Below are 17826 nucleotides of genomic sequence, written 5' to 3' on the forward strand. Positions count from 1 at the left end.
GCACTGATCGTCTGTGCGCGCGAATCCCCTTCTCCTCCAATTTATGACTTTATAAACGTCACTATTTTTGTGGACTTCATTTATCAAATTCTGTATGTTCCCTTCAGCCCAGATGTCAAGCAAACATCAGACCTTAGTGTCCTAAGGTGTAGCACAAAGCGGTATAAAAATAGCTTTGTTCCAGCAGCCATCACTCAGATGAACAAGTTGTAGCAACACTGTACAGATGCTATAGAAGCAACGCTTGCTTATTTATTTATTCATATTTATTCATTGTATTTTAGTGCTTTTAGTGATCAGTGGAGTCTTAACACTTTTTTATCATGTTTGTCTGTTGTCTGTATACCTTGTCTTTTTACTGCAAACCAAATTTTATCTATGGGTACAAATTAAGTAAGCTTAACCTGACTTCTGCAGAAGTCCAGGTTAAACCTCTCCCACTCATGTTAACCTTTGTTTAATTGTGTCCATCTCAACAAATGTCCACACAGGCAGCCTGCGTTTTGGTTCGCAAGCGGTCTCAACCCAGTTGTTTTGGTCCGCACCAAAGTACGACTACTACGTTCACCTCCGCCCAAACAAACCACACCAGAGTTTGATTAAAACGGACTAAATGTTGGCTTGTGAAAGCGCCTTTAAAAGAAAATATCTCTTCGATCAGAGTTGCATTGTTTCATAGTAAACAAAAATAAATAAGATACTTTTTTTACTGGCTGCTGCTGATGTTCTCAGGACTTCATTTTTCAATACCCGTCCTCCTGGTAGACGCTCCTAAAAGCATTTTTGCACTTGTTTTTCTTGCATCAATATGCTTTTAGGAGACATATCCCGGGGTTGGGTACTATAATCCTTTTGCTCACATTTCCCAGATCCCCCTCAGTTCGGCAGACTAGCCATGCCTCCAAATTCTCACCAGCTGTTTTTTAAGTGGATACTCCTTGCCTGGCCTCGGTAGAAATAACAAGCACATGTGCCCTTAGATCACTGCTATGATTTATGGTAGACAGTTTACAATTATTTTAATAGTATATGAGGTTGAACTCATGTTTATGACTAAGAAATGAAGAAGAGTAGAGATTATTGTAAACATATGGAGGAAACTGTCTGTGGAACATGTATTTCTGTCATGGCTTTCTATTTACTGGAAGAGTCACTCATTATAATAAAAAAATAAGCAATAAAACTAGTTATTTCTAGAAAAATAAAACAAAAACAATAAATGTATCTTTAAAACTAAATAAAGCTAAACTGAAAATAGAGACAAATAAAAAAAGCATTATTATTTGCGCTTTTCTAGAGAATAACCAGCAGGGGGCTGCAGTGCATGTGTTATTGCTTTAAAGGGCCAGGGCTTGGAGGAATAAACTTGACAGCTGTTATCAGTTCAATATGGAGGAATTTATTGGTTTAGTTTCTAGCTGTCTGGGAAGCTCCAGTGCTTCTAGCTCTGCCAGAGGAATGGCTTAATGCAACGCTTTGAATGAGATCTGGCTGCTGCAGAGTGCAGAATATGTGCCTGAAAATACAGTACATTGCTGCACCCTACAACCCTTGTTCTCCTTTTCTAACAGTCATGAAGTTATAAAGTATTTTTCAGATAACGGCACTAACTCCAGGTGGACCATAATCGCCCTGTGAGTGCTCATCTAAACAAGGTCAAAATGTAAGAATCTGCATTTTCATTTTGTCCAGGCCACTTGCCGACAGCGAGAAGCTACCAGTCAGGTCACATCGTGCAGCAGAGGCTCTCAAGAGCCCAGCTGAAGATGGAGACGCAGAGAGCGCCGCTTCACAGGAGCCAAAGAAGAAGAGCAGCAAAGAAAAGAGAGAGAAGAAGAAGGATAAAGACAGGGACAGGAAGGTGAGGGTGAAATGTCTCATCTTCCTGGAAACCACGCTCGCCTCATCCTGTCTAGCTGATGAAAAACCAGAAAATCAGATTTATGGAGCAGTTTGAGCGCGGGGGGTGGTAAAACAACAAGGAACTGTCAACCATTATGATGTGATGAGTCAGAGGTTGTGGTTCTTAACCTTGTTGTGACACAGAGCTGAATTTATTCTCTTGGGGTTTTTTTGCAGAAGAGCAAAGAAGAGAAGAAGAAGAAGAAACACAAACATGAAGAAAAGGGGGAGGATCTTCTCGGGGGTCAGGCGGACGAGCCTGTGGTCCAATCAGAAGAAACCAGTGAGGTGGCTGCACCGCCCACCTCCACCACTGCTGAGGTACGTCCTTACAGAAGGGTGGAGCGAGGCTGTTTCTTACCTAGCAACAGAGTTCATATCTGATTTGACCCAGAATTCTGATTCAATAATCTGATCTAAAATTCATGATTTAAAAAATGGTTTAGGAACATCAATATACATCAGACCAGCAATATGTCATCCAGAGTAGGCTCGCATAACCACACAAACAGTCCTGCATCCCTCATGGACAGTAACAGTGTAAACAGAAGAAGTCGAAACATGTCTTCAAACTTTTACTTTAAACAAACCGGTAATAGTAATAACGCTATGCCGAAAAGTTGCTGTGTAGTTGGTTGCACCAACAATAAATCCCAAAACGCTGATCTCCTATTTGTTCTCCTGCTGTGTCCTAAAAAATATATAATAAAGAGGCTTTATGGCCCCAAGCTATAGACCAGACCAGCATCGCATCATCGCCGAGGCTGCGCTCCCATTCGGGGAAAAGAAACTCGCCGTCACAGGAGAGAAGATGACGAGAAGCTGTTGTGTGTAGCGGGTTAACCGAGGCTTTCACACTGAGATTTGAGGCACATACGATACGTGAATATTCACTGTCAGTGTGGTAAATCGCTAAATGATGCTGGTGACAGTGACTAGCATGGCTAGCTAACGTCAGCTCGAGTGGGAGGCTGCTGCAGTAATACAGTCATACATTAACGTTATAGCAGCATCGTCACCTGTCGTCACCAACTAAATCTCAGCCTATAGATCAAACAGTTGGCTGTTAACAGGTTTGGTTATTTACAGACAACACTCAACGTGACTCAGTCAAATAGGTAGAGATGTCTGGATAAGCAATATCCAGCCACTGTGTTGGACGGGGGAAGACTGAAGGGACGTGACGGCGATAAACCTTCATTTATTAAGGTATCATGAACGCTCAGGTTCAGGCAAGGTCGCAGAAAGTAATTATTAAACATATGTATAAATTACTATTTGTTAAGTACCCGTATGTGCCGGTCTGATGTTTATATGTAGTCTCACTTTCTGCTAAAAGGTTACACTCACACAGATATCTTTGATCATTTTCATTGACTCAACGCTTCCATTGCTTCCTCCCAGGCCCGTCTTTCAATCAGCTTTAGTGATCAAGTATCAGTTTCCTCGTAGCTGACTGCGCAGCCTCTTGCCAAATACTTGATTTATTCATGAAATAGAACAGTGTAATCTCTGTATCCATTTTCATGAATAGTAGAAAGATACAGAACCTGTTTGGCCCTCGCCCCTCTCACCTCCTCGCACTCCTCTCCCTCCCTCCCTCTTCTAGGTATCGGATCTGGATTTCTGGCTCTCAAACGCTCCAGTGCCCTCTAACACCCAGGTTGAGTCACCCCCCCCCCCACCCCTTCCCCTCTCTCCCTCTTATCTCTCCAGTTTATACTTTCCTCTTTCATAACTCCCATGTTTTATTGATCTACTTCATATGTTGGTTTTCGCCACATGTTCTCTCTTTTGATTTGGATCACTTGTTTTATTTTCACATCTTCAGCACCTCATCTTTTTGACACGACTTCCTCTCTTTCACAGGTCACCTAACACTTTCCTCTCTCATTCTCCAGCCTTCCTCTGTTTTCCAGCATGTCTGTATGTATGTTTGTGTATTTGTCTCACAATGCCGGTGGTTCTCTTCCTCAGCTTTTTGTTTTTGCTCGCTGGGTGTCGTGTCGGTCTTGAGGTCAAAGTAGATGTTGTTGTTATTGTCGTGTTGGTGGTGATGGTGGTGGTGAGGAGTGAGCGGAGGTTTTCTGAGGTTCCCTGGAATGTGGCCTGGAGTCAGTTTCTTTGTGTTCCTGTCGCCACCACGTCACCACGTGTCCTCTTGACTGCTTCCGCCGTGATCACATGTGGGGTCGTGCTCGTCATTGTCTCCGTTTTGACCTTTTGAGTATCACAACTGCACACAGAGAGACAGAAAACATAATTTACAAACATTCCAAAAAGAAGTCCTAGAAGTCGGGTGGCGTTAAAGGGGCTCTATGTAAGAATCAGAAATTGCTTGTTAACAGTGACACCTGTGGCCATTAAGTAAAGACAGTCAGCGTCCTGTTGCCCGCGCTTGTGCTCGCACTATGTAGACGCGAACGAGCACACACAAGACAGAACGTGATCGACAGCTAAAACCACAATATCATTATATATTTCTCTTTCTTGGCAGTAATGTTAGCTACCTGTCCAATAGGAATTTTGCCAGCTCTGGGTCTGTTTTGATACCCAAAACCAAACGGAGGTCCCTCCATGAATCGAAGGCCCGGCCGATGTTGATCCTAGTTTTCCCCCCGACGTCGGTCACATTCCTGTTTTGCAACACGGGCTTAACTAGATATAACGTTGGTTTTGTTGTGCTTCCGTGGAGTTTGTGTTGGAGTCTGAGTTGTGGTGGAGGCTGGTTGTTTGTTGGCGTTTGCGGACTCCATTTCTAACCGAACATTGAGAGCTGAAGAGAGTAAAGTCAGTCGCGAGCACGCATAACGTCACAACCATTGGATTTTTCCAGAAAAAATGTCCCGTTATCAAGATAACAATGTAGGTTATAATAGATATAGCTCGTAAAACGTAGCAAGCTTACCTCAAATTCTCTCTGCAAAATAGACAAGCCATACTGTCCACGTCTTCCTAGCTACCTGCGAGTCCATATACACCGACCCCTCTCCTTTTTTTTTTTTAGATGTTTCAGCAGACAGGATGGCACAGATGATCAAGGCAGCACGTTTCTGCCTTGTAAGCATTGTGACCCGTACAGCCCTCTGCTAGCAAACAAACTTTATCTGCCTTGGAGCTTTCAAACCCGTACAGCATATGCCAAGCTTAAAATGTCACACTATTCCTTTAACCGTACCAGATAGCTTGTGACATTTAACACGGATGTTAGCACCGACATTGTTTTGTTCCTTCCATACCTTCTCATCTGTCGATATTGGGTATGTGAAAACCAGGCCTGTCAGGCATTTGAGCTCTTTTTTGATTTGAGGAATTTAGTTTTTAATCATGTGAGCTGTCAGCCCTAAAGTAAAAAACACTTCTGACCTAGAAACGCTACCCTCAAAAGACACGCCTCGACATGTCTATGTGGAAGACTTGTTTTCGTATCGGTTGTCACAGTAGCATAAGAGATCAGATTTTGACCAATAGGGAGCTTCCAATAGCATAAATGTAGGCTGACAAGGATCCTGTAAATCAGTGTCTTTAATCTGATCCAACAGCCCACAACAAAGCCACTGCACATGCACAGATACTTGCACAGATACTTATAGACATGACATACTTGTTGGTTTCTCAGACAGGCACTTTTGAAGTTTAGCTCATTTGGCTGGTTAGTAGTCTTGCATGTGATGCACTCGGTTTAGCACATCAGGTTTGTGGTATCACAGAGCTCGTAGGTTGCAGCTGATCACGAATGACTTTTCTTATGAATGAGTGCACCTAACTTCACTTAATCTCTATCAACACCAACGCGGTAAACACTACTCTTATGTGTTACACGCTACGGTTGCTTGCTGCTAATGCCTTTTTTTGTTTTTGTGGTGGTGTGTCTGTGAACAGGAAGCAGCAACAGTAGCAGCAGCAGCAGAAGCAGCCCCCGTGCCTGAGGCGGCCTCTGGCACGACGCCAGCATCCGAGCCCGACGAGCCCAAAGACACCGAGCCGGAGGAGACTGTGAGTCACCACTGATGATGCGATAATTGCGAAGTAGAAAGTTTGGCTGCGCTGCAAGAGATTCCAGTTCACAATGACCTGACAGGATGCAGCACATTATCAGCTCTTATCCTCACACGTTTGTGTAAATGATGTACCACAGACCTGCCAGTTGTTATGTGGTCTCTGGAGGAATATTCCTACCAGGAACCATGTTTCATTACCAACTCAGCCTCAAGAATTTCTAATAAATTGTCTCTTTATCTTCCTTGTGGGGTTTTTCAATGATAAGAAGTCCTCCAAACACAAGAAGAAAAAGCAGAAAAAGGAAAAGGAGGAGAAGGAGAAGAAAAAGAAGAAGAAGCATCATCACCATCATCACCACAGTGACGGAGGTGGAGAGGAGTCGGTGCAGAATGGCACTGTGGAGGACGAAGAGCCTCTGCCGGTCAGTCTTTGTCATCAGCGTTTAACTGCCTAACCTCAAGCAGAAGTTGAGCATTGCATCTTTTTATTTTACAGGGTTCCCATTGGGGCTGTCAAAATTTACCAAGTTTGAATATTCGTTCTAAAAAAACACAATTGCGCATTATGTCCATGACACCGTGTCTTAACTGTCCGCGAGCCTCGAAGCGTTGCGTTTTGAGCTTAACTTTAGTGAGACGACCTGTTTCTATTTATTCCTGTCGCTCGCTTAAAGCGCCGCAGTGGACTAGGAACAGCTGATTCATGAAGTGGAAATGAGGAGTAATCTATACAATACCTCCTCATTTCACTACAGATCTAAGAGATCGCCGTAAAGTTTGAAGTTGGCAGCATGGAGGAAGCGGCTCTGGTCAGCCATGATAAAGGGAAAATGCAACAACACAACCAAAAGGGCGCTCAAGTTGCAAAAAGAGGTCTGATTGTATAGAAGTCTATGAGAAAATGACCCTACTTCTAACTTAATTTATTACCTCAGTAAACATTGTAAACATGAGTTTATGGTCTCAATCACTAGTTTCAAGTCTTCTTCAATACAGCATGATGTTCATTAAGTAACTTATGGTCCCATTTAGAGTCAGATAGACCATAAAGCAGAGTATGCTACCTTTATGATTGACAGGTCACTACCGCGGCATTGTCCGGGAGTTGTCCCTGTTTTCGTTTCACAAATTTAACCCTTTCACAGTGTGTTTTCAGTTCATGAAGGTTAATTGAAACATTTTGGTCACCTAAAAATGTCTTATTCAGCATTCGGTAGTACTTAGCTCCACCTGACGGCCAAAAACAAAGCTGGCAACGGCCAAAATGCTGAACTCGGGGCTTAATAACGGCAGTCCGCGAACCAATGAGTGACGTCACGGTGACTACGTCCACTTCTTATATACAGTCTATGTATAGGCCAACCTATTTTAAACTACTCAAATAAAGTCATGGAAATGGGGTAAAATATTAAGTTTATGAAAATTCATCGGTAAAAATGTGAGAGAACTCTGCTTTTATGCATTGAGTGAAAAACAAGTCACTGACCTTTAATAACCTGAAGCTGCATTTAGGCAGTATAATTTATCATCATTCTGATCTGTGCCTCTTGGCTCCACTGTTTGAACCCCCTGACTGCTGCAGACACACACACACATACACACACATACACAGTGTGTGAACCAGCTCCTGTTGCCTAGTTAGCATACAGAGTGACAGAGAACGCCTCATCTGACCTGAGCTCTTCTCTCCTTTCAGCCCATGTCCAATTACTGCCTGCTGGCTGAGAACTCCTACATCAAGATGGTGAGTGATGGCGAGATACTGCTGAAGGAGGGACTTCTACTACTGGGCTTGGAAAATTCTGTTTTTTTTATTCATCATCTTATATTTGGCCTCAATAACATTTAATTCACTAATTAAATTCATGATATCTAAAGCCATATTCATACTCCCCCTACACCACCACACCATGCACCACATAAATATGTCCAACATTATCAAATAGAGCTGCAACGATTTGTCGATCGAGAACAATAATCCCCTGTTATTACTACTATTTTATTATGATAATCGGTTAATCGTTAAAGTAATTTTTCATGTAAAAATATCAGAAGATGCTGTTTTCAGCCTCTCAAAATATGGCGATTTTCCTGCTTTTCTGTTTTATATCATACTAAACTGAAATATCTAGACATTTAAAAATATCACCTTGGACATTAAAAAACTGGGATGGACATTTTTCACTATTTTCTGAAATTTTATAAACCAATTGATTAATCTAGAAAATAATTAATTGATAATGAAAATAAATGTTAGTTGCAGCCCCATTATCAGATTGTATTGGGCATTCTTTGTCAATCTAATTTAATCATGTTTACATTATTTAATTCACTTCATAATATAGATTGATGATGAATAGATTTGCGCACTGAGAAGGGGAAACGTGTTTGATCACGTGATTGACCTCATGGGATGTTTGCCCTTAATTGACTCCGTTGTTGTGTCGTGTTGCTGTCTCACTGCATATCTCTGTAATAAAATGAATAAGTAAAATGTTGTTACTAATAATAAGATCCAGGTTATGGAAAATCCTGCATTTCCCCCTTCACATTGAGCAAATTCTAACTGTCCTCTGCACAGTACAAAAGTGGAAACGATCATGCTCATGTTTAGGCTGTTGATATTAATGTGAAAGTTATTGAAGACAGCAGTAGCAGGAAAACAAAGAATGTATGCAGATCGTCTCCTTTTCTCTCCTCTCTTTAAAGATGATGGAGGATGCTGATAAGGTACTGGTTAAAGTTCTGTCAGTGACAGAATATTATTAAAACTTCTCTCTAGATGTGTTTCTCTCTGTTGTTGTTGCTCTTCACGGACCGGCCTCCGAGGCAGACTACGTAAACCTTTCTGAGTATGATTCTGTCCTTGTGATTTTCTCCTTGTGCTCAGACTGGTTTCTTGGAAACAGCAATGTGTGCTTCGGTGTTGGGGTTATGGTTAAAGGCTGCACGATTATGGCCAAAATGACAATCCTGATTTTTTTATTTTTTTTAATCAATATTGAGATCACAATTTTTCATTGATTTTAAACATTGCGTGTTATTGTCCACTGCCTCTTCTCCTCTCTGTCTCTCTCTCAGACACACACATACCAGCCGTGGTGGCAGCACGTAATTTTAACACGTTCCCTGCCACCACATTAATGCGCCGTGAAGAGGTTGTAGTCATGTCACGTATTTCTGTGAGATCACATCATTTCGGAAGCGCTTGATTTGATATGCAGCAGCGTTTTCTATGAGCGGACATCAATATCGCAGGCAATCGTGTTCATTTAATTGTTGGAAGCCAAAATCGTGATCGCGATTGATTTTTCGATTAATTGTGCAGCTTTAGTTTCTGGATCAAGATTTGCTGTGTTTACTGTATGTCTTCTCTAAATAATCATCGCTCGGTGAAATACAAGGAACGGCTTGAGTTTGAACAGTCTTTCCTGGAGCAAATAAATGTATTTAATAATAAAAAAAAATCTTTCTTTTCCTCCCAAAAAGGAGAACGACATCCAGGGAAACCTGCAGGACGGCAGTCAGGTGGTGGTGTCTGTTATATTTGAAAACAAGTGTGAGAGCTTCCTCAAAGCGATGGAGTTCAACGTCATGGACTCTCTCAACTCCAAGCTGCAGAGGCCAGAGGGGTCGGGTCCACATGATGGCCTCACCGTCCCCTTCCAACTTCCACCTGGTCAGTGATTATCTTTCACTAAACAATACGAATACACAACATACAGATTTCTGTGCTATGTGTAGAGTCATTGTGTTCACTGTTAGTGTTCTAATGTGGTGTGTACCTCATTGTAATGACCCTCAGTCTATTTCAAACCTCACTATGGGAAGTTTTGTTAAGTCTGATTACTTAGCTGTGTACTTTTCTCTTGTGCTTCAGGGGTGTCCAATGAGGCGCGATTTGTCTTCACCATGCAGAGCATCGTAATGCCTCAGAAACTGAAGGGAACACTCACCTTCATAGTAAAGGTCTGAAGGAAAACACACACATACACACAAAAATTGGCAAGAAATCCACTCACCAAACATAATTTGTTTGGTATCATATGTTGTTAAACTGTTTATATTCATTTTTTAAATGCTCTGATATTCTCCACTTTTTGTTTTTATTTTTTTATTTTGCTGCTGCCATCCCCAACATGTCAAACATAAAGCAAAATGGTTGGATATTTAAAGTAATTTTTCCCATTTTGTTGATTCCACTTGTGTCAAAACCATCATGGGGGCAACAGGGTGGCGTAGTAATAGAGGAGCTGTGTACTTCAGCGAGACAAGGAATCCTAACGAGATCCAGGCTTCATTTTGGTCACTAACCCTTCACCCAGATCTCTCTACAGGTCCCGCAGGTCAAAAGAGAATCGTTAAAGTGCCACGTTACTTTCTAATTGATTATTATGTTTGTTGTTGTTGTGTTCCCACAGACTGAGGATTCCTCCACTCATGAGAAACTGGATTTCAAACTGCACTTTACCTGCACATCCTACCTAATCACTACACCTTGCTACAGGTTGGTGTATTAAGTTTCACACCACATTACAACCCACAGGTGGAAGCTGGAAAACTACAGGGATATTTTTTTTTTTTTAATTTTTTTTGATTGAATGATTGATTTTAATAATGGATTATCAGACAAAGAAAACAAAAAATATCCAAAGGATAACATGTTAAAGTGAAAACACTTATTTCCAACATGGTCCCAAGATGTTAGAAGACAAAGAAAACACAACGAACACAACACATTCAACAGAAAAACTAGACAAAAACAATCCTGAAATCCCAAAACACGTCACCACAATTCAAGAAAAACACAAAATAACTCCCACAACAAAAACAAGGACAGCTAAAATAACAGACATTGCAAATTTCACTATAAATCTTTTACCTTGTTCCAAAGAAAAGCCCTAACCTGACTTCTATGAGCCCCTCTCATATTTAAAGACTTGATGTGTAGCGGAAGGCTGTTCTGTTCCATGACGTGGCACCAGTGTAAAAAAAAAAGGAACTTCTGGCTACATTTTTTACTCGAGGCACTTTACATGAACACCCACTGGCCTAATGGTATTATGTCATTATGCTGAGTATGGACCACTGTTATCTGAGAACACAAATATTGAGGAGCATACCCATTGATAATATTGTACATATGATGCAGCTTATCGTCTGGGGACCATGACCATCCATAATAAATGTAATAAAGGTTTAGTTAGTTAGTTTCTGGGCTGTCTTAGCTCTTTGTAATTTCTCCTTGACGAAAACATGACAAACGGAGTTTCTTTTTGTTTTGTTTGGCCAGTGATGCGTTTGCAAAGCTGCTTGAGTCGGGCGACCTGAAGTGCAGCTCTCTCAAACTGGAGGGAGTCAGCATGCCCTTCCACCACCTACTGGCCAGGATCTGCTTCCACCACCATTTCTCTGGTACGTGTGCAGAATTCAACAATACAGTGTTTGTCAGGAATTTATGACCATCGTAGGGAAGTATTTGAAAGTTTAGTATGTTTCTGTGACGGTGAGCTTTAACTTGCAGCGAGCGATTGTGCTGATTTAGTAAGCTAGGTAAAGAATCAATCAGATTGGTTCATATGGTTGCATGCAGAGTGTTTCTGACACTTGTGTTGTTTTTGTCTTGTTGGATTAGTTGTGGAGAGGATCGACTCCTGTGCCTCCATGTACAGCAGGTCTATCCAGGGTCACCACGTCTGTCTGCTGGTCAAAACTGTGAGTGAACCACTGACTACTTTTACATGCACTAAATATTCCAGTATTATTACAAATATGACAATATGTGAATTTGATACGGGTCATGTAAACCACATATTCCGTTGAATATTCTGAATTAGGCCGGATAGAGCTTTTTCCGATTAAGACGTGGGATATGCTGATATTATTCAGGTTTTAGGACGTTTATACAGCACATTCAGAATGTGTGTCTTGATTGGGGTTTTTACGTCAGTTTGCGACACACGGCCTCTTTACGCCTGTTTACGGCCAGCTCTGTGCGTTGTACACAAACCAACTAGCCGACAGTTTGCAGAGATGCATGCCCAAAAGAAAAGCCCACATTTCAGGTCAGAAGGAGAAACACGCCTACTCTTAAACTTTATGAAAGACTTGGATATCAACAGGTATTTGGATATGCGCAAATATCACAATGCTGACCTTTTCAAGAAGGTGGTTGAAGGAATGAAACAGGGAGGCTTTGTCTGCGCGGTCGAACAAGTCCCGCCACCGGTTACATTAATCAGAGTATTCACAGCTGCATGTAAACTGGAATATAAGTGAAGTATTCATTTTCATTAGCCATGTAAACAGCTTAGTAGGAATATTGTCTTTTTCAGAATAAGGGCATGAAACTGAATATTTTGTGCATGTAAACGTAGTCACTGAAATTCCTCCCTTATCCTCTGTGATTTAGATTTTCATCCCCAGTTATTGTGTTTTTAAAAGGTGGACTATTTAGATTGTGAGCTTGATTTTCTCTCTCTCTCTCTCTCTCTCTCTCTCTCTCTCCTCCCCTCTCCCTCCCAGTCTGGTCAGACAGTGTCCATTGACGCTAAATGCGACGAGCAGGCGCTGCTTGGGAATGTGCTGGATGAGATCAAGCAGACCTTCTCTCAGTGCTGATTGTGTCCGACAGCCCCAGGGTGCCCCCCCGACCCCTCCATGCCACCTCCCTCCCTCGCTGAAACACAACATAATCATGTTACGAAACACTGCGGCTGGCACTTCCAGTATCGCCCTATTTATTAGTCCTCAGATTCGCAAGATTTCTATCCCCTTACCTCCTCCTCCTCCTCCTTCTTCTTCTTCTTCTTCTTCAGTGTCCCTCACTCTGTTGCTCCGCTGCACTCTGAGCTCTGCGGTCACTCCCCGACACTTGATGTTGTTTTACAGACTCACTGTGTACATGCGCCATCTTCTCTGCAACGCACTTTCATCTTTACTTCAAGGTTTACGAACCCCAACCCCGTTCTTCCCTGAATCTGACTCAGTACTGAGCTCCTGTTTTCTGGATGCCCCTGCATCCTCCGCTCTTTCCCCTGTACCCTCCACTCTGTCGGCATTTCAGTCTGTGACAGTCATGTAATGTAACTGGACTTTTGCTGTTGATGGTTGAATTGTGATTTTACTGTTTTTGAAGTTTTTTTTTGTCTTTGGTTTGTTTTTGTTTGTTTTGTCTCTTTTTTTTTGTTGTTGTCTGAAACCTGTCTGCGCCTTTTTTTCGTCCCCTTCTTTCAGCCCACTAAACATCAGTGTAAATTCTTTCTGCCCACTAAACATCAGTGTGTGTGCTGCTCGGCTTTGTAGGCCTGGAAAAACCTTGTGACTGACTCTTTCTCGGATTGGTCCCAGCTGGAAAAATGGGGACTCTAACCTGTAGTGAGAATAGGGCAGAGATGAAACCACAGCTGCGTATAAGGCACCGGTTTTAAACTTGCCCTACTCGCCTTTAGGCTCAGAGCAGATCTGCTAGTGTTAGTTCAACACACAATCCTTGTGTGGCACTACGGGTGATTTGTACAGTAGATCAGTGGTTTTGCTCTGTGCCTTTAGCTGTGCAGTCCAGCGCTTCATGAGTCATGTAGAGCCCCACCTCCCCTCCCCAGTATATCTGCGCCCCTGAACTTCCAACATATCATTCCTTTCTCAAATCAAAGATTAATTTGAAGGCAGGATAGAATACAAATGATTGAATGAAACTCCAGAGTAGAAGTGTACAGTGTAATGTGTGATTTCTATTTCACCACAGGCCAGTGCCACCGTTTTATCAGCCTCCTCTTGAAGTCACAGATGGTTAGTTGTATAGAAGATGTTATATTACTGTAATACACAAAAGGATACGGTTATTTCTATGAAACTGCTACGGTGCTGAGGGTCCTCATTTGTGTCACCATGTGGTCAAGTTATGGTGCCTTCAAATGAGCTTGTGTTTACACAGGAATGGGAAGTCGTGTGCACGATATGCTTGGCGTTCAAGTGGTTAAGTCGTGAGAACACCGCTGCTAAGCAACGGCAGTATTAACGTTACTGTCGGCGTCTAGAAGCCACAAAGGCTAATAATTTAGCAAGCTAGCAAGTGGGTAACATAATGCAGGAAATGCAAAGGCATAATGACAGAGGAAAAAGATGAGGCTGTAGGAAATATCACCATTTACCCTCAGACATATAATATTTCAATATATTTACTTATTATACACCGAAAAATGAGCTTCCATGGCCTCTGCCTTTTCTGACAACACGTCAAAATTAGTGAACTCAAAGCTTTCAGAAATTTTACAATGCAAGAGGGGGGGCGTTCTTCTCGTGAACACGGTAAACACAACTCCATTTGAAGGCACCATTAGTGACAGAATAATCTGCCGTGAAGAGAGCTGCCTATGTTACATCACTGCCCTGCCTCATTTCTCTGGAAATATGACTGGCTAAGGGACAACAAAGTTACACTATCAACCTGTCTTTTTATTTTAAACCCTCCAGGTTGTTCTCTCTGTAAGCAGAGACTGTTAAGCGGTCAATGGTTCCCTTTCAATCAGTATTAGGCAACGTAGCTTCCGATGTAAGGAAGCGTCCGCTCTGTCGACAGCAGAGTGCACTTTTGTCTGTCTTATTTTGAAATCATGTGAGACATTTACGTCTGTGCCACGTTGACGTTTGCACCACAGTAGCTGCACTCCGGGTTTGGCTGTACACCCACCCGGCGTGTGTACCCAGATAAACCCCAATGTTTCATTTCCCTTCAGAAAACTGCCTTTCCACTTTCTTGTACATTGACTTGTTATGATGAACATGAATGGCCATTTTTTAAAAGAGCTCTCTCAGAGGTACTTGATGTTTTAGTTTGTGTCATTCATGTCTGAAGTCACTACCCGGTCCAGCACGACTTAACCTTGTAGTAGCAAGATAAAAACTGACTTGGTAGCGTCTGTGATCATATATACTGGTAAGGCCCTCTTCATATCTGTCTGCTATTGTAGATAACGACTATGATAATGTCTGTGACCTGAAGATCAGGTCAGCCATTCCACGAGATCTTCTGTCCAGTCATAGAGTCTGAATACAGAAGTGATCCGCTGTATTTCAGGAATGTCAATAGAAAATAAGTATGTATGTATTCCCTGTTCCTGAAAACGACTGATATAAGAGAAAACAACTCCCCTAATCATACATTGTCCTGATTCTGATCATTTTCATGTGCATACTATTTGATTAAAATTTGTATATTGCATGATTAGGAATGTACAACTTTTTATTTCCCTTTTTCTGTTCCATTTCCATGCTTACACAAAGAAAAACTTGTCATTCCATTTTGTTTCTTTATAGTTTTTTTTATGAAGTTTACTTGACCATTCTCTATTTTTGATGGTATTGTGTTTTTATCTATTCTAAGTTCAGACAATTAAAAAAAAAAAAAGTGATATCGTTGAATGTTTTAAATTATTAAACACCGGAAGGAAGGGGGTTATGTTTGGTGTCATGACACTTGAGGGCATGGGGCTCCCTATAAGAAGTTGAGTAGAAGAGGTCACGTGAAGCAGTGTACTGAGAGGCAACCCACTCTGTCTTAATTCTCTATTGGTTCAGTTGTAGTGAGTTATTTTACCAAGTTTGGCTAGTGACATTGAAATATACTCTCGTATGACTCTGACTTTGGAAGGTCCTGTCTTTTTATTTCTCTCCATATTCCATTATCAAGCTGTACAATGTAAAATGTTTTAAAGGGGACAACATAAATTATCTACATTCCCTTTAAAAGAAAGTCCACCCAAATTAAAAATAAAGGCCGTAAGAAGCTGCTGTAGTCTTTTTTTTGTGTTACAGTGAACCAATAAACACCCACATATACCAACATTTTGAATAAATCTGTGTGAGCAGAGGGGTAGGCAAGGCAAGGCAAGGCAGCTTTATTTGTATAGCACATTTCAGCAACAGGGCAATTCAAAATGCTCTACATAAACATTCAAGAACATTGTGACAAAGTGCAAAAGAACATTAAGACATAATTAAAACAGCTATAAAAAGATTAGAAGATAAAAACAAGCTAAAAATGAAAGCTAGGATAGAAGCTAAAATAGAATATAACACATGAGTAAAAGCTCTAGTGCAGTATAAGATCCTGCGCAGACAGGAAAGTTTTAAGCTTTGATTTAAAAGAACTCATGGTTGGAGTTGGTCTTGCAGGTTTCTGGGAGCTTGTTCCAAATATTTAGTGCATAAAAACTGAACGCTGCTTCTGCATGTTTAATTGTGACTCTGGGGACACTAAGCAGACCTGATCCAGATGACCTGAGAGGTCTGGATCGTTCATAACATAGCAGAAGTTCAGAAATGTATTTTGGCCCTAAACCATGTAGTGCTTTGTAAACCAGCAGGAGTACTTTTAAATCAGAATAGCATGTGTGCATGTGCGCGTGTGGAGGCGGTATAATGTTTTTTTAATATTTTTATGTGTGTTTTTTAGGCTGTTATTGGCACATAAACACTTGAATATCAAAGACAATAATATATATTGCTTTGAACTTCAATTCCCAGAAAGCCTTGCGCGACAGCAGAAGATCTCTTTACTGACTGACAGCGAGCAGCTGAGTTTAGTAAAGTTCAACTAACAAAGCCGCAGCTTTATGGTTTTATAGCTTTATGTAGAACTAGTTTATTTGAACGCAAATGTCGCTCAGCCGACCCTCTTTTTGTTTATGTGTGATAGCAACACACCCGAAAGAGGAGACATGCTAGCTTCCGTTAGCATCACTGTCATGCTAACGGACTACGTTTCCTGTGTTGACTTTCAAAATAAAAGCACATCATCAACTGTTGTGCGAAATGTCTGCTGAGTTGTCATTAAAAGCAAACTTTTAGCTTTGTTGTATATTTTGGCACGCGGATAATATATAGGTGCAGCTGATTTCAATAATTTAGATAAGTATCTTTAGGCTAAATTGCATTTAGTTAGAGCTAACTCTAAATAGCATGTAAACCAACAGAAAAGTGATTAATTCGACACAAAATTGACATAATAAAAACACAGTGTTACCTCAATACCGCACCCCTACACCCCAATAATATTGGGTAACGGTAACTTTGAGCAAATAGTGTATCTTTGTCAAAAGTCTTGAAAAAAATCTAAGGGATCAAGATTGTGGTGTAGGACTTAAAAATTACAATTGGCCGATATATTGTCATTTGATTATTTTTAAAGTAGTTTTTATCAGTAGGGCCATAGTAGGAAGTTCATATTATGAAATGTATATTAAAATGATCTTTTTCCTTCCAGAACAGCTCTGCCTTTAAAGGTCCCATATTATAAAAAAGTGAGATTTTCATGTTTTTTTATTATAAAGCAGGCTTAAGTCCTATAAAAATACTGTGAAAATATCAAAACATTCAATCCACAGTGAAATCCACACAGCCAGTATTCAGAAACTCTGCATTTGAAACAAGCTGTCAGGATTTCTGCCCATTCGTGATGTCACGAATATACAATATTTAGACCCGTGACACAATTTTAAACGTAAACATTCTAAATGTGTCACAGTTTATTCCTGGTTGCAGTGTGTATGTGAATGTCATAGGCTGACAGGAAGTACACATGGACCCAAGCTGTTGCCTAGCAATGTAATTCTGTTGCAATTCTGTCAAAGCGCGCTAAAACGGAGCGTTTCAGACAGAGGTTAAATACAGGCATATTCAGGCTGACAGTATGAGGAAAATAAAGGTTTTTTGAACATTACAGCATGTAAACATGTTCTAGTAGAAACACAAAATACAAGTATGAACCTGAAAATGACCACGATATGGGACCTTTAAATATAAATCACCAACCAGCTGATGGTATATGTTAGTGGTATGGTTTTCACAGCTTTAGAGCACAAGACAGTGAAACATGACTGAAAACACGGAGGTTACCTCGGAAATATAAACCCCAATAATA

The 17826-nt window shown here is 41.0% G+C and overlaps 1 protein-coding gene across 8 annotated transcripts in view; it reads left to right on the top strand.

Moving 5' to 3' along the window:
* Positions 1-13253, top strand: part of ap3d1 (adaptor related protein complex 3 subunit delta 1) — a 32898-nt gene extending 19645 nt beyond the window's left edge. For 3 of the 8 annotated variants that reach the window (XM_037769228.1, XM_037769221.1, XM_037769224.1), the window contains 13 exons: positions 1693-1861; positions 2080-2223; positions 3512-3565; positions 5785-5898; positions 6170-6325; positions 7600-7647; positions 8613-8633; positions 9393-9582; positions 9784-9872; positions 10325-10410; positions 11197-11318; positions 11539-11618; positions 12429-13253. In XM_037769228.1, coding sequence (XP_037625156.1) covers positions 1693-1861; positions 2080-2223; positions 3512-3565; positions 5785-5898; positions 6170-6325; positions 7600-7647; positions 8613-8633; positions 9393-9582; positions 9784-9872; positions 10325-10410; positions 11197-11318; positions 11539-11618; positions 12429-12524 — 1369 coding nt within the window. In that variant the 3' untranslated portion in view covers positions 12525-13253. The remainder of the gene's footprint in view (positions 1-1692; positions 1862-2079; positions 2224-3511; positions 3566-5784; positions 5899-6169; positions 6326-7599; positions 7648-8612; positions 8634-9392; positions 9583-9783; positions 9873-10324; positions 10411-11196; positions 11319-11538; positions 11619-12428) is intronic. The other 5 variants (XM_037769223.1, XM_037769225.1, XM_037769222.1 and 2 more) reach the window with 4 other exon arrangements.
* Positions 13254-17826: the final 4573 nt, after the last annotated feature.

This window comes from Sebastes umbrosus, chromosome 5, assembly GCF_015220745.1.
Source record: "Sebastes umbrosus isolate fSebUmb1 chromosome 5, fSebUmb1.pri, whole genome shotgun sequence".
NCBI lineage: Eukaryota > Metazoa > Chordata > Actinopteri > Perciformes > Sebastidae > Sebastes > Sebastes umbrosus.